The sequence below is a fragment of the Moschus berezovskii genome, chromosome 21 (assembly GCF_049115385.1).
Source record: "Moschus berezovskii isolate FMDL1 chromosome 21, NW_MosBer_1.0, whole genome shotgun sequence".
Classification (NCBI taxonomy): domain Eukaryota; kingdom Metazoa; phylum Chordata; class Mammalia; order Artiodactyla; family Moschidae; genus Moschus; species Moschus berezovskii.
The window spans coordinates 3,356,700-3,377,480 of NC_142480.1; the positions used below are offsets into that span (position 1 = coordinate 3,356,700).

The window sequence follows — 20,781 nt, forward strand, 5'->3', positions numbered from 1 at the left end:
CAGAATTAGATGAGTGCACGCTGTGAATCAGTGATGGAACGATCAGTCCCTCAGTCCTGTCCGACTCTTGGCAACCCCATGGATGGCAGCACGCAGAACTGCCCTGTCCTTCACCATCTCCTGCAGTTTGCACAGACTCACATCCATTGAGTGGGTGATGCTAAACAACGAACAAATCAACAGGTGGGAGAAAAACCACCCCAGCCGAGAAATTCAGGCAGCTGCTTCCCTCCAAGGGCGCTGGCCTAACCCTCCGCGAGCAAGTGGATGCTGCACAGAGGGGCATCTTTCCAAAGAGGGCAGGACAGAGGGGGAGGTAAGACCAGGTCCCTGTCTGGGGGAAAAGCCTGCGGGGCACGGCCGCAGCCCAGTGATGGGACACGCCAGGGTAACGGCTACTCCTGTGATGGCCTCAACAGGAGAAGGCGCCTCACCTCCGGTGGGCCTCCCACTCGCGGAACCCCCGTGTGCCCAGGGGAGCAGGAGCAGATCCCAGCTGAAGGACAGCCCACCAGGACGGTCAGGGCCATCAACCACAGGGGCATCCGAGACACTCATGGCCAGAAGGAGCCTCGGGAGACATGAACTAAATGTGATGGGGCTTCCTGGGTGGGATCCTGGGACAGAGAAATGACTTTGGGGACAATGAATGATACCCGAATATATGGAATTTATGGACTTAATATGAGAAAGAAAAAGGGGATGTTTGGATTTTACCAGGCGCTTTGCTAGCCTTTAAAATGCAAATGGAGGGACTTCTTTCCTGGTAGCACAGAGGTTAGGAATCTGCCTGCCAGGGCAGGGGACGTGGGTTCCACCCCTGATCTGGAAGGATTCCTCGTGCCAAAGGGCAGCTGAGCCCGTGTGTTGCAGCTACTGAAGTCTGTGTGCCCTACAGCCCGAACTCCACAAGAAGAAGCCCTCGCATGACGACAAGGAGTAGCCTCTGCTTGTCGCAACTAGAGAAAGCCCTCGTGTAGCAACAAAGAAGAGCAAGCACAGCCAAAAAGGGCGGGGGGCTCCCAGTGTGATCCCCGGTTGGGGAACCAAGATCCCACAAGCCATGGGGCATGGCCGGAAAACAAACCAATGAAAATAAATTTAAGTAAGCATCTTTCAAAAAATAAATAAAATGCTAATGCATATGGTGCTTTAGGGTCTGATTTGTAGCTTTTCCTGTTTCTGCCTCAGAACTGGTGTTCCAGGGAGTCCAGTGTGGGGACCCCTGAGTCGACCACGCGTGGTGCCCTGGGTGGCGGGTGGTGTGTGTTTGTAACGGCCGTGTTTCCTGCAGAGCCTGGGGCGCCGACCCCGGGATTCTGGAGGGAAGCAGGGGGCATGAGGCAGCGTGGTGTGTGGAGTCGGCTCTCAGTAAGTCGCGCCGCGATCTGTCTTGTTTTCAGTGGATGTTTTCTCTGCTCTTCTTGGGGTGCATGGTTTTAAAAAATTGTCGAATGTTTTTGACGACCTAGTGCTTCTTGGGGAGGGGGTTGGGGGGAGTGCTCTCTGGGTTTGTCACCTTGGGCGAGTCCGTCCAGTCTGGGCTTATTTTTCTCATCTGTTAAACCAAAGCGGGGAGGTTTGTGACCCCCGTCCCTGCTCCAGCCTGGAACTTTCAGTGTCAAGGACGTGTGACTTCACCCGTGAGCTGCCACATGACTGGGTGCCCGGGCGCGAAGGGGCTTTCCCTGCACCACGGTGCTGCTCATGCCCGGCCCTCCCAGGCCACCAGCTGCCCGCCTGTGGGTTTCCTTTTGGTTAGAAAACATTTTGAAAACTCCCTAGGTTTGCTCTGCTGAGCTATCACTCACAGTCACAGTCACCCCTTTGGGCAAAGAGTTCTGACTTGGGACAACTGCATCAGCCCAGTGGAGACCAACGGCTCCAGGGCGCCAGAAAGTTCCCTCCCCGCCCCTGCTGTCAGACCGCCCCCACCCCTCGCAACCACTGACCTGCGCCTTGTCCCCGATGCTCTGCAGTTAAGTGAAAGTTCCACCCCGGCCCCCGAGCCATGGCTGGTCTGCGGAACGGCCATCACAGCTGCATCCGGGCCGCGTTCATGGCCAGCACCAGGGCTGGCTTCCAGAAGAGGCAGAGAAGCAGGCTCTGTCGCCTCAAGGTACCCCTCCCCTTTTGGCGGGGTGGGGACACACGGTGGGGAGGGCGGAGGGGGCTGGAGGCTGGGGCAGACTCGGACCCCGGAGAGAGCAGGCGCCCTTGCCAGGACCCCACCTGCTTCTTGGAATTAGTCTTCTCTGCAGCTCTTGGTATCACCTTCTCAGGTTTTTTCTCCTTCCCTGCCGACTAGCAATGTTCAATTTCCTGTCCTTTGAGAGTCTGTCTTTTGATGAAGAACAAGAGTTGCTTTTCCCGGTAGTCTGGTGTTAGAGGGGACGGTTCTGGAATATGGGATGCCAGCCCTGGGTTCTTCTCAGGGACCCTGAGCAAGGCCTGACCCCTGTGTGGGCCTCAGCTTCTGCGTCTGCAAAGGGAGGGTTTGGGATGGATGACCTAGAACCTTCCACCGGCTTCTGGCTTTGGGTCCAGCGCGGGTGCCCGGCGCTGTGTAGACTGCGATGGTGGGCCGCCGAGCCCGCGTCCTGGCCACATCCCTCACTCTGCGTTCCCTCTGGAGCCGCCCAGCTGTGCATCTCAAGTCCTACAGACACGCTCTTGAAGCCGGGGCCCTTCCTGTGCTCAGCTTCCTGGGAGCGGGCTCTCGTCACCACCCACTGCGGGCCACAGTCCACGAATGTGGGCAAGGCAGGACCGCCTGGCGGGGCAGTGAGCCCCCTGGATCCTTGCCCCGAACTCGAATCTGCTGTCCACCCTCCCTCTTAGAGAGCATGACCCAAACCCCTTGTTTTTCCAGGCCAGTCACAGGAAGAATCGTCTGGACTTTGTTGAAGGCATCTGGAGGGAGGTACGTCCCTGAACGAGGCAGCCAGCAGCCGCTCCTGTCTCTGGGGACAGTTGGGGGCCCCCCTCAAGTCCAAGTTCCCAGAGGCCAGGCAGAGGGCAGCCTTTCAGGCAGACCTTCCTCAGGAGGGCAGTCGCAGGCCTGCTCTGTGACCTCTGCCCTGCCCAGTGGTGCGGCTACATTCTAGAAAAAGCTTCACTGTGACATTTACGTTGATTGTTCGTTCCTCTTTCCAGTTTTTAAGTAAGAAAAAAAGGCTTCATGAGGTTTGCCTGGAGGATAGACTGACGAGACCCTGGGTCTGCAGTTAGTCAATCTTAGAATGAATCTCAGGCAAATTAAATTCACTCTCAGGGAGCACGCGGGGTAGCAGTAACCCTGGCCTCCCGGTGGTTTAAGACACCAGGTGCCCCTGGAGAACAGGGCCTGCTGCTAAGTCTTTCTAACCAAAACCAGTGACTGGAGGGCCTGGCCGGCCGTTTCTTGGTTTGCAAGGAAAGATCCTGTGGGCTTATTGCAACGTGAGGCCCTCACCCGCACCCCCGACCCCACACCCAGGGGGGGCCCTGGGCTGGGCCTCTCGGGGACACTCACTGCTCTGCTAGGGGTGGGGTCACAAGAGCAAGTGTCTGCTTTGTGAATTCCAGCAATTCTGACCAGTTTATGGATCTGAAATGGTTATGGTTGCCAGTAGATTATGGTGTTTACGTTCATTTTCTCCTGGAATAAATGAATGTCAGCTTCCAAAGATGAAGTGAGCTTTCTCGGGGGTTGTCACCACCCAAGGGAAAGGGCCCCAGGGGGGCCCCCTGCTGACTCGGGCTGTGCAGAGGCCACGCGTCAGTCGGGGGGGAGGTGATCCCAGGTCAAGTCGTGTGGTTTGCGGGTCCTCAGGGCTGGAGCCCATCTGGAAGCGTCTCCGTGCCGCACAAGGTCGTCCCTGGTTGTGGGCACCTGGGCTTCCCCTAGCGACCTTTCCAGCCAGAGCCCCGGGGCAGGAGTCAAAGAGAGTAAGAAACAGGAATTTTCGGCCCCTAGGTGGCATGAGGAGGGTCCAGAAAGCTCTTCAGCCCCTGCTGGCAGTGGTGGCAGAGGTGGGGGGGTGCGTTTGGCTGCCCGGGGGTATTGCCTGCCCCTGAGGTGCCCATGGCCTGCCTTCGAGAACCGCCCAGGGCACCTTGGAAACAGTGAATGTTCCAGAGACTCATTTCCACCTCCTTCGGCGCCTTGGGTGCACCTGTGTGTCGGGGGCACTGAGGCTCCACAGCCTGCTTTTGCAGGCCCCTGGGGTCAGAGCAGGAAAATGAGCTCAGACTGAGGTGGTGGGCAGGGGCTGCCAGCGATGGAAGGGGGTCTTTAAACGATGGGGCTCAGGCTGAGACAACCCCACAGTGGGGCACCCTAGGGCTTTTAGGAGGCTCTGGGATATTTATCAAATGCATTAAAAAGTATTTATTTATGTGGCTGCCCTGGGTCTTAGCTGCAGCCTGCGGGATCTTTATGGTGGCGTGTGAATGCTTAGGGGGCACATGGGAGTTATTCCCCGATCAGGGATTGAACCTGGGCCCCCTGCATTGGGAGCACGGAGTCTTGGCCACTGGACCACCCGGGAAGTCCTTATCAAACGCGTTTGAAAAATAATTTAAAACATGTCTTGGCCCGCGCTGGGTCTTCATTCCTGCACACACGCCCTCGCCAGGAGTGGAGAGCGCAGGCGTCTCACTGCAGGGGCTTCTGCTGTTGCAGAGCTGGGCCGCAGGGCCCAGGGGCTTCTGCGCCAGTTTCACTGCTCCTCGATGTGTGGATCTTCCTGGACCAGGAATCAAACCCACGTCTCTTGCCTCGGCAATTGGATTCTTGACCACTGAGCCCCCAGGGAAGCCCTTATCAAAGGCATTTGCAGGGCAGATCATGCAAAATTTGCCAAGGTCCATGAGAGAAGAAATTACTTATGCGTGTAAGGCGTGTGTTCTCCTTGATTCCCCTGCTCGCCGGCTCAGAAACCCTTCTGTCATCAGCTTTTAGATCCTTATGATGCTGACTGGGAAGACGCCTGTGGTCACGCCTCCTGTAATTTCAACGGCTGCTCCCTGGGTGCTGCAAACTGTGATGGCCCTCTGCGCACGCTCAAGTCCAGGGGTCCAGCGGACGCGAGCTTAGAAGACCCCCTCTCGGCGAACCTTCCAATCCTGGTCCTGACAGCCACGGGCTGGGCCCCTGCAGCCCTGGAGGTCAGCGATGTGGACATGCAACCTGCGGAGGCCGGTGGCCTGGAGGCGCGGGGGCGGTTGGCCCGGCTGCCTAGACCCCCGGAGGACTCGGGGATGATGGAGGAAGACCGGGGGTCTCCTGAGGCTGGCAGACGCCATGGCAGGGCCAGAGGGTCACGGCCGCCCCCGAGACTCGGGACCGAGAGGGACAAGGGGCCCAAGTTCGCCCTCTCCAAGAGGAAACTGGAACTTTTACTTGCAGAGCCGGAGAAGAGTAAGCGAAAGAAGCAGTCCGTGGGCTAGATCAGGTGAGCGGGGCGACAGGTGACGGTGGCCCAGGCCCTCGGAGGTGAGGACAACGTTGACGAGCATAAAAAAAGAGCTTCCATGAAACGCGTGGCTCCTTTTGTGTCTTCTTGTTCAAACAACAGAAATGTATCGTCAATTTTCGGGAGCTGATGGTCTGTGATGATGCGGTGTTAGTTGTTTATGTTGTAAATAATGCCTCTGGGCCCCACCACTGCGCTAAGATGGTTTCCAGCTCAGGAAAGACCCCACCTCCCTGGCACAGAATTCCCTTACTTTTAGTAAATACATATGTATTTTTAAACCTTGACTCGGAGGCTGGGGCCCGCGGCCCTCTAGCCAACCTGTCCTAACTGTGACTGTTTCCCCCAGAGCTCTTCATGCATGGCCACCTCCGGAGGGCTCAGCTCCTGGGGTCGCTGAGAACAGCTGGAACGCAGTGGGGGCGATCAGTGGGGGTGGAGGCAAGGCTGCAGGAGGGATTCTCCCAGCAGCCCTGGGGCCGGCCCTGGCATGGATGCCTCCCTCTGCTCTGTCCCATCCACTTCTCTGGCCGCATCTCCCCTCGGGGATGAGGTCTGCTGGGCGCGGTGTCCTGCGATCAGGGCCCCAGTGGGGTGACACCCGTGTGTGGAGGTGCCTTCCTTTTTCTCATGGAGCCTTTTAAGACCTTCCTGGCAGGGAGGACCAGAGCCCCCCTCGCTGTGTTCGCTGCCCAAGAACACACGGTCCCAATAAAGGGGAGTCCACTGAGGCGAGGTGCATGGTCTCGTCCCTCCTGGCCAGGGGGGACCCCCGAGGCTCCTCCAGGGCACTGGGTGGGCGGGGGTGCCCAGGAGGTGCTGTCCGCCCTCCCCCAGGTCCCCTCTGAGCCCACTTTCTGCCAGCTCTGCCCACTGTGCAGCCTGACCCCCCAAAAGAGGGTGAGGAGTGATGTAAATGGGGTCCCCTGAACCCCCTAGCCTGAGCTCGTGTCAGGGTGAGGCTGGGAGGCAGCAAGCAGGGGCCCCAGGCTCCGGGTGGAGCCCCCATGGACCCCGACGGGGAGCTCGGTCCTGGGCTGCGGTGCCCGCTTTTCCCCAGCCAAAGGCCTTCGGGCCACGGAGCACAGCGGTCCTCCTCCTGTGCCCGGAATCCCTCCCCTGGCACCAGCGGGCCTCTGTGCTCGGGACTGGCACCGGTTGCTTCAACGAGGTGGGCGTGGGAGGGTCAGGCTTTCCAGGGGGCTCTCCTTGGTGTTGCCAGCTTCCGGGTGAGAGACTGCGCACTGCTGAACACTCTGGGTGATGGAAGAAAAGCTAAAAAGCCGTATTTGTTGGCTTTAGAGGAAAGCATTCAAAATGGGCCCCCATTTTCAGTCGAATGCAGCTCTGGACGGCACTCGGCCCCTCAGGAGACCCCAGAGGGCACGTCCCAGAGCCAGGTGGGCAGCAGCTCTGGCTCTGCGGTCCATCCACTGTCTGGGGTCGGGGGGCTATGGGGCCTCAGGCCATCCCTCTGGAGCCAAGCTTGCTTCCCACCAGCAGGACGAGGTCTTTACTGCAGGGCTGGTGCCATGCCCGGCCGGTCACCCAGCCACCGGGAGCTCTCGAGGCTCTGGACGCGCCAGGAACCCGTTTTCCACAGGAGGCCGCATCTGGCACCCCAGGACCGTGGGGATGGAGGCCCCGGGCTCCCTGTGGAGGGGCTGCAGCTGGGCCCTGGAGGCGCGGGTCACAGGTCCGGGAAGGGCCAGCCTCTCCCAGGCACGGGGCTGCCGGAGTCGCACAGGCTCCCCCAGGAGCCAGAGACGAGATGAGAGGCCAGAGCCACATCATGCTTAGTGTTTTATTTCATAAAACAAGCCCCGCCTCGGCCCTCAGAACCGCGGCCCTGGGCTCCTCCCAGCTCCACTGCCCAACCGTCCGGCTTTGTTCCGCGTCCTGCAGCTTCCAGCCTTGCACCAACGACGTTCCCTTGACGAGTCCGTACACTTTTAACAGTGAACCTTTCATAGACTTTACCAACGAATAAACGTTAAATATTAATTTTACTGTTACACAAATGGGACTGGAAAAGGTGGCCTCACTCGGTGCAGAGGACGGCCACGCCGCGCTCGTAGAAGCTGCGTGGGTCCTCCTTGGTGGCAATTTCGAAGTCGACCGTGAAGATGAGGTCGGCGCGGGTGAAGTTCAGGTAGACGGGCAGGGTAACCTGCGAGAAGGCGGGAGTGCTGGCTGCGAGGGAAGGTGGCTCCGGGGGATGGGGGCTCTCCACCCGAGAAGGAAGCGATCCTGAGTCCCCCTGGAGGGGGCACGGCGGGGACACAGCCCTAGTACCCAGTGGGCGCCCACGGAGTCACCTGACCACAGAGGAGGGAAGGGGGCGCTCACCACGTTAGCCTTTTTCTCTGCGTTTGTCTGCTTGACCCAGCGCAGCTGCGTCAGGGGGAGGACGGTGGAGATGGCATTGGAGAGTGACAGCTTGTTGTTGCCGCACGTGGCCCCTTGGAGCTTCAGGCCTGTGGGGGTGGGGTGGGGAGGGGCGGTCAGGACCCCGGGGGGGCTCCGCTCCACGGGCACGACCCAGGGGCACCACTAGCAGACAGCCCGTGAGGGGCGGTGGCTGAGCTGCAGGCTGGGGACGGGGCAGGGGAGCCTGAGGGACGCTCACCGGTGACCCCGAAGCTGCAGGCGTCCAGCGTGGCGCTCTGGGACGTGGTGACATTCACCTCCAGGCAGAGCTCCTCCAGGGACCAGCTGTTGGCCTGGGCCACGTACTGCCTGGTGGCGGTGATGTAGGCCTCGGGCACGAACAGGCCGCCCAGGCACACGTGGATGTTCTGCAGGGGAGAGGGCTGGGTGAGGGCCTGCCCCCACCCCAAGGCCCCTGCCCAGGCCCAGCACGGCCTTGGGGAGCCGCCCTCACCTTCAGCTCCTTGGCGCCCCCAGAGGCGGCTGCCTGTGAGATGTTCTGCAGCTGCTTGACCCGCTCGCTGAAGTCGGAGACCCACTGGATGACGGTCATGCCGGCGGGCACCGTGTAGTGCGACCAGCTCCGGGGCAGGATCCCTGCAGGGAGGGCCCGGCCTGCGTCAGCGCCCACAGCCCCTCCGCTGAGCGCTGGCGGGCCCCCGGCGTGGGCTGCCTCTCTTGGCCCATGCGCGTGCCCCCTGGGGGAGTGAGTGGGGCAGCACGACTGCCCCCAGGAACCACAGCCGCAGACACCCCTCAAGGGCGGTGCGGCCAGCTGAGACGCCTGGGGCCCCGCCCTGCCCGCCCTCGGCCCTAGAACTCTGGGGACTGTGGAAGGCGAGGCAAGGTCCCGGCAGATGCTCAGTGAGGCGGCAGGAGCCGGGCCCGGGAGCGGGGCCTGGGGGCCGGGGCGGGCCGCTGCCCACCTTTCACCAGCTCGTTGATGAGCGCGCGGAGGTAGTTGGTCTGCTTCTTCCTGCCCTCGCACACCTGCACGACGTCGGCGAGGTCCTGGCGCACGTCCCGGAGCAGCGTGGCGCCCATCTTCACTTCCCTCTCAAAGAATCGGAACAGGGGGTCCTACGGGCGTTGGACGAGAACAGAAGGCTGGAGTGGAGCGGGGAGGGGGGTGAGGGAGGAGGAAGGGAACCAGCAGTAACTCGGCCTCGGGGAGCCCCGCGCTCGCAGCGTCGCCGGAACTCAACCTTAAACCAGGCCCAGTGTGAGGCTGTGGGTGCCCGATCACAGCAGCTCCGGACCACCCCGTGAAGAGGGGGGAGTGCCCCTGCATCCTGCAGGGTCACTGACCTCCTCCACCCTCGGGCGTTTCAGGCCGAGCCCTCCGGCCCGGCCCAGGTGCGCACCTGCCCCGAACAGCGCTGACCTGGACCGGCCCGGCCCCACCCGCGAGGACCGCCCAGAGCCCCAGACACGAGGCGGGGTGCCGCCACCTTGATGTTCTCCACCGTGCGCTTGAGGTGGCTGAGCGTCTGCGGGATGAGGTGCAGCCAGTTGGAGGCGGTGGTGTGCAGCGTCCGCATCCAGGCGGGGCGCCCGTCGGACGAGGAGTCGGGCCGCACCTTCTTCTCCGTCTCCGCGTAGGCCAGGTCGTCCTCGTCCTCCAGCATCTGCATCTTCAGCATCTTGCTGATCATGTCCACACCTGGGCGGGGGCGCAGAGGGGGGCTGAGCGCGGAGGCCTCCCAGCGCATCTGCCCGGGGGGCACTGCACCCCGTGAGGTGCCCTGTGGGCACCTGTTCCTACAGCACCGAGGGCGGGCTGGCCGGGGAGAAGGCCCAGCACCACGGGAGGAGTCATGACCAGTGGGGCTGCGCCAGAGGCTGCGTGCGGACATTAGAGGCGGCTCCGAGACTCCCGTGTGCACTGTCATTGGGGAGCAGGTGGCCTCCTGAGTGCCCTGGACTCGGCCTGTGCCCAGGGTCCTGGCCCCAGAGAGTGCTCCCTCTGAGTCCAGCGCTGAGCTGTCCTCTGGCTGGGCCCCTGGGGCTCAAACCTCACGGCCTCCACGTGGGACACATGACCTTGGGCACCATTAGCCCTGGGCCTCCTGCACAGGCCTGGGGCAAGCTTCTCTGCAGAGCTCCGGCTTGAGCGGGGCTCAGACACCCTCACTGCGGAGCCGAGGAGACTGGAGTCAGCACCCTGCATGTTCTCAGTGTGTGCTTCCGCACTGAGCGCCCACCTGGGCCCCCCGCCTCAGACCCTCCCCTGCATCCCAACTAAATCACGACTCAACCGCAGACAGCCCGACCTCCCCTGTGGTCACCGTGGGGCCACCACCTCGACCCCACGGCAAGAGGCTCGAGTCAAGTGGTCCTCAGGCTAGAGGTGGCCCCACAGCTGGGGGTCCTCGTCACAGAGCTGAATCGAGGGCCCCGTCTGTTCCCCCACTGTGTGGCTTTGGGCACATGGGTCCTCTCCCGTAAAGAGAAGCCTGGGTCAGAGCAGTTCTCACCCTGAGTGTCCCGGCACCCCCAGCTGGGATGCCCGGGGGGGCCCCCTGAGGACCTGCGTCTCTAAAGCCGCAGTCAATCTCAGGCTGTTGGTCCAGTCACCGCACTTTGAGAACCACTGCCTTAGATGATATCTTGACTAGTCTTGATGTTCTAATAAAATTACCTTCTAGAAAGAGACTAACAGTTCTAAGATATCACTTAATGCCAGGAACTTAAAACAACAAAAAACAGGAGGAAAGATGACATCACTTCTGAACCCAGGACAGAAACCTAAATGCAATCTCCAGACTCCACGTACTCGCTACGGAGCCTGTTTCCCAGAACGGAGGCTGCAGAAGAGACACCGCCTGGGACCGAGGGTCTCCCTGCCTCCCTGGGGCTGGCCGGCCAGCGGGCGGGGGTACCCACCCTGCGTGGTGAGGAGAACCTTCTCAGCGTTGTTGGGCAGGCCCAGCCAGGAGGGCGTCTGCGTGTCGGGCAGCAGCTCCACCCACTGCACGAACTCCTCTCGCCTGGAACAGCAGCATCTCGGTTAACATGTTACCATGGCCAGAAGTGCCTGGTGCCCTGGCCCCCTGCCCCGTGGCGGCGAGGAAAACACGCACCTGATGCCGTCCGGCATCTGGATGTCCTTGTGCCCGTCGACCCTGCAGGCCAGCTTGAACTCACTGTCGAAACTCCGGGTGGTGAACAGGCGCTCCAGGAAGGTGTTGAGCAGACGCTGGTCGAACTCGTTGTCCACCCGGCCGCCGTAGATGGACTGGGCCATCAGGGTCTTGAGCGCGGACCAGGGAATCTTGTCTGGCGAGATGTTCTGTCTCCCCTGCGGGAGGAGAGGCAGGTCACGGCTGGGGCGGAGGCGCCCTCCCCGTGCGTCCCCTTCCCACGGCACGGCCCGTGCTTGCCTTAGCTGTGTCATCCAGCCACGTGTCCACTGTGTCGCAGGCCGACCGCAGGTCAGACTCCCCAAACTCGTACTTCTTCGACCAGCCCAGGGGTGCGTATCGTAAGCGTTCCTGGATGATGGCGTGGAACCAGGCCAGCAGGAAGTACAGGCGAGCACGCTCATTGGGAGACTAGGTGGGAAGTTAGCAAGTACACGGTCACCGGGACGCAGGCCTCTTCTAACTAAGAAGACAGTCCAGGGCTTGCTACAGTCAAGGTCTTAAAAAGCGCTCTGCACGTACACACACTGGGACCACCCTGACCTCAGTCATTAATGCAAATGGTGCTGCTCGGAGAAAACCATGCCAATCTCTGTATTAATAAAGATGTGCTCCTGATTACATGCTGAACTAAATTATACAGCCGACAGGAAAGCACACAGAAAACAAGTTTCTAAAAATGGCAGAAAGGGTGGATTATGGCCCAAAATAAAACAGCACTTAAAACACAGAATTGATACAAAATTGTATTTTTTTAAGACCACGTTGTGCGGCATGTGGGATTTAAGCTCTCTGATCAGGGACTGGGCCCAGGTCCTCTGCCGGAGAAGTGCAGACGCTTACCCTCTGGGCCTCCAGGGAAGTCCTGTGATGCAAAATTCCTGCCACGACGCCCTCCTCCCTCCCATGAGCCCTGGCCTCCACTTGGAGCCCAGACGTCTGTGCAGCCCCGCACCCCGGCCTGACAGCAAGCTCCGCGGCGCTCACCTTGCATATCCGAGACACGGGGATACTGCTGAAGGTCCTCAGCATGTTGGCCTTCACGCCCGGGGGCGGCTCGAACACGAAGATGCGGCCTGCTCGGAGCAGGTTCACAGGCACCTAAGGAGGACACGGGGCCCGCCACCCGTGAGCGCTCGGCTCCGCCGCCCCACCCCCCGCCCCGGTGCCAGGCCGGCGCCCTTGGTTCCCGCACCTTGGGGTTGATCTCCATGGTGAGGAAGAGCCTGAAGCAGGCGTGTGGCTGCAGCGAGTGCAGCTTCTTCTCCAGCTGCATCAGCCAGCCCGGGGCCAGGTGGACGTTCTTGAGCATCACCCACCTGCGGGAAGGGGGACGGCCGTGGCTTCACCGCATGGCTCTGGCTGGAATCCTTGGGGACTTGGGCCTCATAAAGCAAAACCAAAGCAGCCTACCTGCCCGACTTCACAGCTGTGTTGATTGCCTTGTCCGCCTGGTTAAAGCCTTCTGCGGAGCCTGGTAACAGACAGCTCAAGGGTGAGCAGATGCACTGGACTCCAGGCCCCTGCAGTGAGGTCCTGGGGAGGGAGTGGGGGAGGGGAGGGGACGGGCCGACCGCCCTTACCGATGGCGATGGACGTGATCTGCGTGTTCTGCTCGGCGGCAAGATCCTCCACGTGCCCGCTGGCGTCATACCCAGGCACAGAGCACATCAGGACAGGCGTGTTCGGCTTGACCTGCAGACCGGGAAGTTGGGCTTCGGTGAGGGGGAGGCCCACCAACAGCGCATCTATCGACGGGGGACGGCCCTGTCGGGGCCCATGCAGACGGGCAGCTCAGCACCCGCAGGGCCAGCACGTACCTCTGTGTCCACAATGTGGGTCAGGTCGAGTGGCTGCTCCATGATGGACATGAAGGACTCCCCGAGGTTGGTGGACACAAACATGTGTGCCATGGCCAGCAGGCGGTCGGGGCGGAAGGCCTGGATCAGGAGCAGGCGGTGGATGGCCTGCCCGATGGGAGCTGGAATGGGGCCGGGAGGAGGGTCAGCGACAGTACAGGCCTGAGGTGGCCCCCTGCGCTGTCCCCGCCACAGGCCCCTGCCCCACAAACAACACCCCAGAGATTAGGATGCCCCCGCTGTCCTCTCTGCCTGAGAATCGCCAGCACCCCACCTCACCACGGCACCCTCTGGGCACAGCTGTGACAAGACCTCTGCCCGGGGCCCTCCGTGGGCGACGGGCAGCTACTGACTCTGAATGACCATGTGGAGCCCGCTTGGGAAGGACCCCGAAGAGCCCCAGAGACCCAGCAGCCACTGCCAGCCCTCATCCATGCTGAACCACGCCCCCCGTGCCCCCTCCCAGGGCCTGGCCGGGCCAGAGCCTCACACTCAGAAACAGCCCCCTTCTCCCAACACCAAACCCTGAGCAGGGGCCTTCCAGCTATTCCTCTTGGTCTTTCAGCAGGAGCTGCAACAGGAACTGGGAATTTTTTGCTTTCCCATGTCCAGGCCACCCCCGCAGATTCTAACACTGAGATGTGAATCTTAAGAATCAGTGACTTTCTGTCCCCGGCCAGTCCCTTTGTTCAGCCAGCAAAGCACATTCCATGCCCAGGTTCGGAACGGCCACAACGGGGCAGGCCCCGAGGGCTTACTTGCGGGGTTCTCCTCACTCCAGAGGTACGGCACGGTCTGCTCGGGGGAGCTGCTGTCCAGCCAGATGCCAAATTGCTGTGGGAACAACAAAGGATGCATCGCCATGGGCTCTGCCCACCTGTGGGCGGAGTGGTCGGACTGACGTGTCAGACATTTGATGGGAGAGAACACAATGCGACGTTCTGGGCTTTTACACGACAGGCGACTCCCTAGGAGGAAGGGCCCACTCCCCACCGGGGATGCTCACAGGACTCTCACCTCGTCTGCCTGGACCTTGGCGATCAGATCCTTGAAGGCGGGCAGGCAGCTCAGCCTCACCACGGCCTCGGCCTGCTCCCCGGTCAGGCCCTGAATCTTGGGTGTCGAGCCCGCACTCAGCACAATCTCCTTCCCCCTTAGGAAGTGCTGGAATTCCGCGTCATAGGTGGGCTCCCTGGAGAGGGGGCAGCCGTCAGCTGGGGCCTCTCGGCGGGAGTCCCGCCTGCTGTCACTGAGACAACAGTGTCCCCTGGGGGGGTGCGCACTGTGGCGGCCGGCTCACCCGATGGTGCCCTTGAGCTTGATCCTGGCCAGCAGCATGGCGAAGGTGATGTGATCCTGGTGTAGCATGCCCCGTGCCACGCGGTTGAACGCCACCTGGAGACCAGGCGCGGAGCGCACCATCAGAACACTCCCCGAAGAACGCCCCCCGCCGCATCCCCACGTCAGGGCGGCCAGCCCGCACTGTACCTGGAAGAGGTCCTTGGTGATGATGGACAGGCGCTGGGTATGGTCGGTGACGCCCTTCAGGTTGGGGTTCTCGTACAGGACATTGTGGTAGATGTCCAGGAAAAACTGCAGCGAGTACTGGTACAGGAAGTGGATCTGGGGGGGCGGAGGGGCCGTGAGCGCCTGTGCCGGGAGGCTGGGGGAAGCCTCTGGCCTGGCGCGGCCCACCCACCTGCTTGAGCGACTCCATGGTGAAGTAGATGCTGCTGCAGGCGGTGGACAGCGGCAGGTACTGCTGCGACACGGTCTCCACCTCCTGCATCACGATGTCCGTCTCCTCCACCTTCCTCGTCACCTCAGCGGCCTCCCTCTTGAGGTTCTCCAGCGTCGTGATGATCGTGTCGTCGTCCAGGATGCGGCCCTTGACCTCGTTCAGAGCTTGCAGCAGAGACTTCTCGAGCTGACGCAGGCGCAGCTGAAACTCCCCTTAAACGACCAGAAGGCGCAGAGTTCACGTTAGTGCTGCCGTGACGTGGGCCCGGGGCGCCTTGTCCTGGGGAAGCTCAGCCCCGACCTGCAGCGAGAGCCAGGGACCTGGAGCTGTACCTTGGAGTTTCAGAAGGTCGGACCGTTTCTCATCCACGTCAGGTCTTTCTGCTTTGAGGACTTCGTTGAGACACTGGCTCTGCAGACTGCTACGGGTGACAGTGAAGTTGACGAAGGTCACCCGGGAGCAGAGATCAGGTGGGAACTCGACCTGCCAAGAGGGGTGACGGACCAACCAGTGAGCACCATCATGTCCACTGCCCTGCGCACCGCTGCCCCGTCTCTGGAGGTGGGGAGCTGCCCCGGGCCTTACGGTGGGATCGCGAGTGGACAGGAAGATGACAAAGGACGGCGACAGGTCTATGTCCTGGTCGCCGAGGGTGATCAGCACTCTGCCCCCTGTTCGCCGGACTTCACGGTTCAGAACCGGGTTCAGAACTGGGTCGTAGCTCTCCACGTCCTACATGTGTGTACATGAGGTATCATTAACAGTGAGCTTTATGGTGTGTATTTCCACCCACGTTTAACTGACTTCCTGCTCCAGATAAACACGTCTCCCCAGCAGCCACCCAGCCATTTAGACCTGCACTGTCTGACACATGGCCGTGAGGCGCCCACGGCTACTTCAGCAGACGGAGGGCTCTGGTCCTCGCTCACACAGTGCTCGGCAGGGTGGCCGCCGTGCAGCTCAGCACAGGTTTCAGAGCCCCAGGGGACGGGGCCGTCCAGACTAAGTGGAGTTAGAGCAAACACTGCTTCTGCTGGGTTTTAATGGAGCTGTCTTATAGCTTTATCCCTGCTTTTTTTTCTTTTTGGGCTGTGCCGCACGGCTTGTGGGATCTTAGGTCTCCAATCAGAGACCAACTCCACACCCTAGCAGTGAAAGCGCTGAGTCCTAACCACGGGACTACCAGGGAACCCTTCCTTACAAAGTTTAGACGGTAGCACCGTACCTTGTGACTCACGTCAACTGCGTCTGCAGGTAACTAAACCCGCCCGAAGGCCTTCCCTCTGGCAGCGCAGAGGCACACACACCTGGACCAGGAGGGGGTTGCCGAACCTCAGCGCGCTCTCCAGATTCTTCCTGAAGGCGTCGTCCAGGAAGCTGGTCCGCGTGATCTTCCGGTCCTTGTATTCGTTCATGATGAACTCCGTGGCCTGCCCCGAGGGGTCGATGATCAGCGGGTACCTGTGGACGGGTCAGATGCCAGGGGAGCCCGACGTTGATGGCAGGCCCAGCAGGGTGGCGGCCTGGGCTCAGACGCGGGCTCCAGGGTCACAGGAGAGACCCCGGGACCCAAGGCTCGGTGCTAAAATCCCCCTCCTAAGGGCCGCCTGTGGGGGCATGCTGACTCAGGCAGACTGCTCAGAAGGGCTACCGTCAGAGCAGCTCGCCTCTCTGGGGCAAGGACGCCGCTCCGTGAAGGCTGAGCACAGGCGCTCGGCTGGCTGGGCAGATTCACTGGCCCGCGGGGCAGACTCCTGGAGAGCAGGAACTGACACCCCGACCCGCAGACCCACGCGCTGCAGGCGTGCTGGACCCTCCCCCAACTCAGCGCTCCAGGGGACCCTGCAGATAGATGTGAGCGCCACACCGTCTTATTTATAAAGAAGCAGATGAGCTACAGAGGGACAAATGTCCTCTGTCCAAGGTCACACAGCCAATTCAGGTTTTTTAAAAATAATGTAACACGTACGTGTGATTGTACAGCATTCAGAAGCTACAAAAGGGCAGGTGGTGAGAACCTCCCCCCTCCCACCCCTCAGCCTCCGGTTTCTGCTCTGTGTACACAGAGGACGTTTAGGCAATCTGTAGACACACACGTCCCCAGGGAGCACACCCCCTGGCACTGCCAGCTGCTGCAGCCACCCTCGTGTGGGGCTCTGGATGATGGGCTCCCAGCTCCCTGCTGGGGTCGGAGGGAGACGCACCATGACTTCGTCACTGGCCCGAACGAGGGGCGTCGGAGGCATTTCCGGGCCTTTGCTAGCACACACTGTCCTCGAGAACATTCACGCGTGCAGCTTTGTGGGACGAGCACTGCAGTGAGCACTCTCGCGCAGGAGTGCAGCCCTCACACTGACCCACCAGGATGCACAGCGTGGACATGCCCGCCAGCACCCCCAGCGAGGCCCTCTGAGACCTGAGACTTGATTCCTCTTTGGACCCCGGGGACAGCAGCACACAGCAAGAGGTACGCACAAGGTGAGACAGGAGCCTGGGGCTTAGTTTTCAAAACAGAAAGGAGACCCAGGGTGCCTGGGTTTGGGAGCTGCCACGGAGGAGGGTCAGCCAGGGACCTCTGCATGGGCTCAGTCCTGGGGACGCCCATGGATGGCTCCGTGGCAGGCCCATTCCTCTTTTGACTCCAGCCTCCTGAAGCCAAAACCAGGCAGCAGTTTCCCTTAACTCCAGCTAGACATTTTCAGTTCTTACGGTATTTTAAGAGAGAGTCTGTTTTAACGTTCACCCATCGCAGAGCCAAGCCCACCAATTTCACACGGTTACAGGGGTCCACTCATGGAGGGTCAGTGCGGACAGTCACAACACAGGGACGCAGGGAACCATACACAGCCCACCGCCACGGTACGCATGCTGGCCCAGCCCCAAGCGTCCGTTCGCCTCTTCCAAAGGGAGCGGGAGCACTACCCACAGACCTCCCCGTCCCCTCGCCGCGCACGAGCACGTTACCTGTTGAACCTCTTCAGCATGATGGCGTTCTCCGTGCACAGGTCGTCTGCAGGGAGGGAGCTGGCCTGCCAGCGGAGACGCTCGTCGGCGTTGGACAGGTACTCGGTCCTTGCGATATCTGTGCGGAACTGAGAAGGGGGCGGATGGCGCGGCTCCCCAGTGAGGCCGCTGGGAGCTCACTGACCCGCGCGTTGGCCCCCGCCTTCCTGATTCTCCGCGGACAGTTACCTGGATGTTGGCTTGCTGGAGGTGATGGGACCAGGTGGTAAACAAGTTCTGGCGCATCTGCTGGTCGAAGTAACCCGCGTAAGCGATAAAGGCGGCTGACAGGAGACAGTCCCCGGCGATGGTGGACATCTGGTTCTTGAAAGTTTCACTTGTCTTCTCCCACCGCTCCCGTTCGGCAGACAAGCTCTTCAGAAGAGCTGTGCTCCGGTTCACCTAAAAGGAAGATCAAACAGGTTAGTTAGTGAAGTGAAAGTCGCTCAGTTGTGTCCGACTCTACGTGACCCCATTAACTATACGTCCATGAAATCCTCCAGGCAAGAATACTGGAGTGGGTAGCCTTTCCCTGCTCCAGGGAATTTTCCCAACCCAGGGACTGAACCCAGGTCTCCCGCATTGCAGGCGGATTCTTTACCAGCTGAGCCACAAGGGAAGCCCGCGCACAGGCAGTGCCTCCGGGGTGGCAGGAAGCCCACCTCCCAAGCACAACCCGACCTTGGCTTCCACGGCCGCCAGGTCCGCCTTGATGGCCTGGGCCTCGGAGATGAGCACCGCGTACTCCTCCTTATAGCGGGCGATGCTGGCCTCCAGGTCCCGGATCATCTGCTCCACCTCGTTGGCCTTCTGCTGGTTATCCTTGGCGTCGTCCTCCAGCTTCTGCAGCTCGTTGCGCAGCGGCTCCACGCGCTTCAGCATGTCGGCGTAGTTAAGCTGCCGAGGCAGGCGGGTGGTTTTTAGACATGACCAGGTGAGGGGGCCCGCCCCCGGGGGCTCCTGGTGGGGCTGCTCACCTGGGCGATGGCCCACTTCACCATAGGCCCACAGGCCAGGGAGGCCCGGTTGACGATTTCGTAGTTGTAGCTGGGGTTGGACATGTAGTTCTTCTTCATCTTCTCCCTTATGGCATCACTGCAAAAGAGCAGCTGTGTTTCTAAGCACGTGGAGAGCAAAAGCGAAGAGGGGCGTTTCGGAAATCAAGAGCCAGTTCCCCTCTGCCGCCCTGGGGACCACAGAGGGCGCTCCAGGCCATGGCTCTCCCCTCCCGCCCCTTCCCTGCTCCCCGGGGCTGCTCTGCACTCCCAGCCACTTGCAGGGATCGCAAGGGTCAAGGGATCAGAGAACTGCCGTCAGGAACGAGGGGAGGGAATCTGGCTGTCTGGGGTGGAAATGGCCTGGAAAGGCGTCCGTGTGGCCCGTGAGCCAACACTGCCTCCTGCGGAGGCCCCAGCAGACAGGAGAAGCCCGCCCGCTGCCCGCCTACCTGATCTCCTCGGCGGAGAAGTTGACGATGGTGGGGATGAAGTTCTCCCTCATGATGATGGAGCGGATCTGCTTCCAGTCCGTCGTGCTCTCCCCCAGCAGCAGACAGATGGACTCGAGCGCCAGCTTCACGGCGGCGGGAGGGTTGGCCATGGACCGCACCTCCACCAGGTGCTGTTTCTTGATGGACTTCACAGCTGGGAAAAAGGGAGGGGGCAGTGAGGGGGACTAGACACAGCGACGCCTCGACTCCCGGCAGAGAAGGGTGCACGCACAGATCTGAGCCAACGTGGGATGTCCTGTCTTAAAACCCTCTGGGGTAGATGCAGCGGCCAAAACTCTACCAAGACCTGGTAGTGAGCCCAGATCGCAATGTTCTGGAGAATGGACAGTATCTGTAAAAACGTCTCATGAATCCTGACTCCTTTACTTCTGTAAAGATGTAAATACTTTTTTAAAGAATGAAATTGCTCAGTTATGTTACACTCATTAAACAAAGACATTTTCAGTCCACACTTTAGTACTTGTCTTTACTGGCTGGCTGAAGATGTGGAATTAACAGTTCAAAAAAATTGGCCAGCACGTTCCACAAGCAAAAACGTGCATTTTTTTCCAGTCTGAACTTTCATTAAAACACTTTAAAAAGTGATCATTTGGCTGATGAGACCTAACTAAATTCTCATCCAAATCCAACTCAACGAAAACCCAGTTTGGAAGGTCACTTCCATTCCTCTGTGGTGTAATGTGAAAACTAAAAGCCGTCAGGTGACCCGAAACAAGTCTGAGGCTGGTGGGCGGGAAGGCCGGGGTGAAGGCCGCTCCCAGGTGCGGGGCAGACGAGGACAGGGGCCCGGGTCGCAGTCTCCTCCTGAGCATGTCCGCGCACACGGGGTGCAAGAGGGAGCGGGGAGGAGGCTGCCGGTAATTAGACTTGTCACTGCCGGCCATGACCAGGACACTCTTAATAGTTACGGCAGAACTGCACACTTCATGACATTCCTAGATCAAATTCAGACCACGGATCTGCAAACAGCGTACTTAGGAAATCATTACCAATTAAGAAAATGTTTTGATGAAAACCTTATCTTCTTAACTTTTTCTCATAAAAAGGGCCGAGGTGGTGCTAGTGGTAAAGAATCTACCTGCAACGCAGGAGACTAAGAGACGTGGGTTGATCCCCGGGTCGGGAAGAGCCCCCGGGGGAGGCATGGCAGCCCGCTCCGTATTCCTGCCTGGAGAGTCCCACAAACAGAGGAGCCTGGCAGGCTGCCATCCATGGGCTCGCAGAGTCGGACACGACAAGCACCTTGGCATGCATGCCTGGGGAAAGTGGACTAGCTCTGCGGGGCCTTCGCTTTCAGAGATGAGGACAGCCTGAAGGAGTCAGGGGAGGTCTCTGAGGCCTGCCACTGCTCCTCCAGGCCGCACAATGCAGGGCCTGTGGGCCCCCGCCGCGGCCGCCTGAGCACACACCGTTCTGGGCCTCGACGACAGCCGGCTCCACCTTGTCCAGATCCTCCTTCACGCTCATCTGCTTGTCCGCAATGACCTCCTGCTGCTTGTGCAGCTGCTCCTGGATCTCTTGGCTCATGACCTAGAGACAAGGGATGGCTCGGCTCCGGGGCCAACACTGGCTAACTTGCTGAGTGGCACCCTACCCAGCGCTCCCCACGCCGCCGGGGACACCCACACGTGCACAC

The 20,781-nt window shown here is 60.6% G+C and overlaps 2 protein-coding genes across 2 annotated transcripts in view; one reads left to right on the top strand and one right to left on the bottom strand.

Annotated features, from left to right (window-relative positions):
• The first annotated feature begins 1,440 nt into the window (after positions 1–1,440).
• On the top strand, positions 1,441–7,396 carry LOC129550103 (uncharacterized). The gene is made up of 6 exons (XM_088829701.1): positions 1,441–2,119; positions 2,873–2,923; positions 4,939–5,424; positions 6,520–6,630; positions 6,960–7,155; positions 7,365–7,396. Exons 1-6 carry the CDS (start codon positions 2,012–2,014, stop codon positions 7,394–7,396), a joined length of 984 nt encoding a protein of 327 aa, XP_088685827.1. The 5' UTR covers positions 1,441–2,011.
• Positions 7,250–20,781, bottom strand: part of DYNC1H1 (dynein cytoplasmic 1 heavy chain 1) — a 62,235-nt gene continuing 48,703 nt past the window's right edge. The window contains exons 51-78 of the mRNA XM_088829842.1: positions 20,555–20,675; positions 19,083–19,278; positions 18,613–18,730; positions 18,317–18,532; positions 17,825–18,037; positions 17,597–17,724; positions 15,940–16,093; positions 15,218–15,364; positions 14,965–15,115; positions 14,591–14,844; positions 14,380–14,514; positions 14,192–14,286; positions 13,909–14,083; positions 13,650–13,725; positions 12,853–13,013; positions 12,616–12,727; positions 12,446–12,506; positions 12,228–12,351; positions 12,020–12,133; positions 11,273–11,443; positions 10,973–11,190; positions 10,776–10,879; positions 9,341–9,552; positions 8,816–8,969; positions 8,344–8,486; positions 8,089–8,257; positions 7,809–7,936; positions 7,250–7,629 (exon numbers count right to left, since the gene is read on the bottom strand). Coding sequence (XP_088685968.1) covers positions 7,501–7,629; positions 7,809–7,936; positions 8,089–8,257; positions 8,344–8,486; positions 8,816–8,969; positions 9,341–9,552; positions 10,776–10,879; positions 10,973–11,190; positions 11,273–11,443; positions 12,020–12,133; positions 12,228–12,351; positions 12,446–12,506; positions 12,616–12,727; positions 12,853–13,013; positions 13,650–13,725; positions 13,909–14,083; positions 14,192–14,286; positions 14,380–14,514; positions 14,591–14,844; positions 14,965–15,115; positions 15,218–15,364; positions 15,940–16,093; positions 17,597–17,724; positions 17,825–18,037; positions 18,317–18,532; positions 18,613–18,730; positions 19,083–19,278; positions 20,555–20,675 — 4,179 coding nt within the window. The 3' untranslated portion in view covers positions 7,250–7,500. The remainder of the gene's footprint in view (positions 7,630–7,808; positions 7,937–8,088; positions 8,258–8,343; positions 8,487–8,815; positions 8,970–9,340; positions 9,553–10,775; positions 10,880–10,972; positions 11,191–11,272; positions 11,444–12,019; positions 12,134–12,227; positions 12,352–12,445; positions 12,507–12,615; positions 12,728–12,852; positions 13,014–13,649; positions 13,726–13,908; positions 14,084–14,191; positions 14,287–14,379; positions 14,515–14,590; positions 14,845–14,964; positions 15,116–15,217; positions 15,365–15,939; positions 16,094–17,596; positions 17,725–17,824; positions 18,038–18,316; positions 18,533–18,612; positions 18,731–19,082; positions 19,279–20,554; positions 20,676–20,781) is intronic.

Coding starts and splice junctions, on each gene's coding strand:
- LOC129550103 (XM_088829701.1), top strand. CDS start 2,012: ATGGCTGGTCTGCGGAACGGCCATCACAGCTGCATCCGGGCCGCGTTC. Junction 2,924..4,938: donor TTGAAGGCATCTGGAGGGAG/GTACGTCCCTGA, acceptor TTCTGTCATCAG/CTTTTAGATCCTTATGATGC. Junction 5,425..6,519: donor GTAAGCGAAAGAAGCAGTCC/GTGGGCTAGATC, acceptor GCTTTTCCCCAG/CCAAAGGCCTTCGGGCCACG.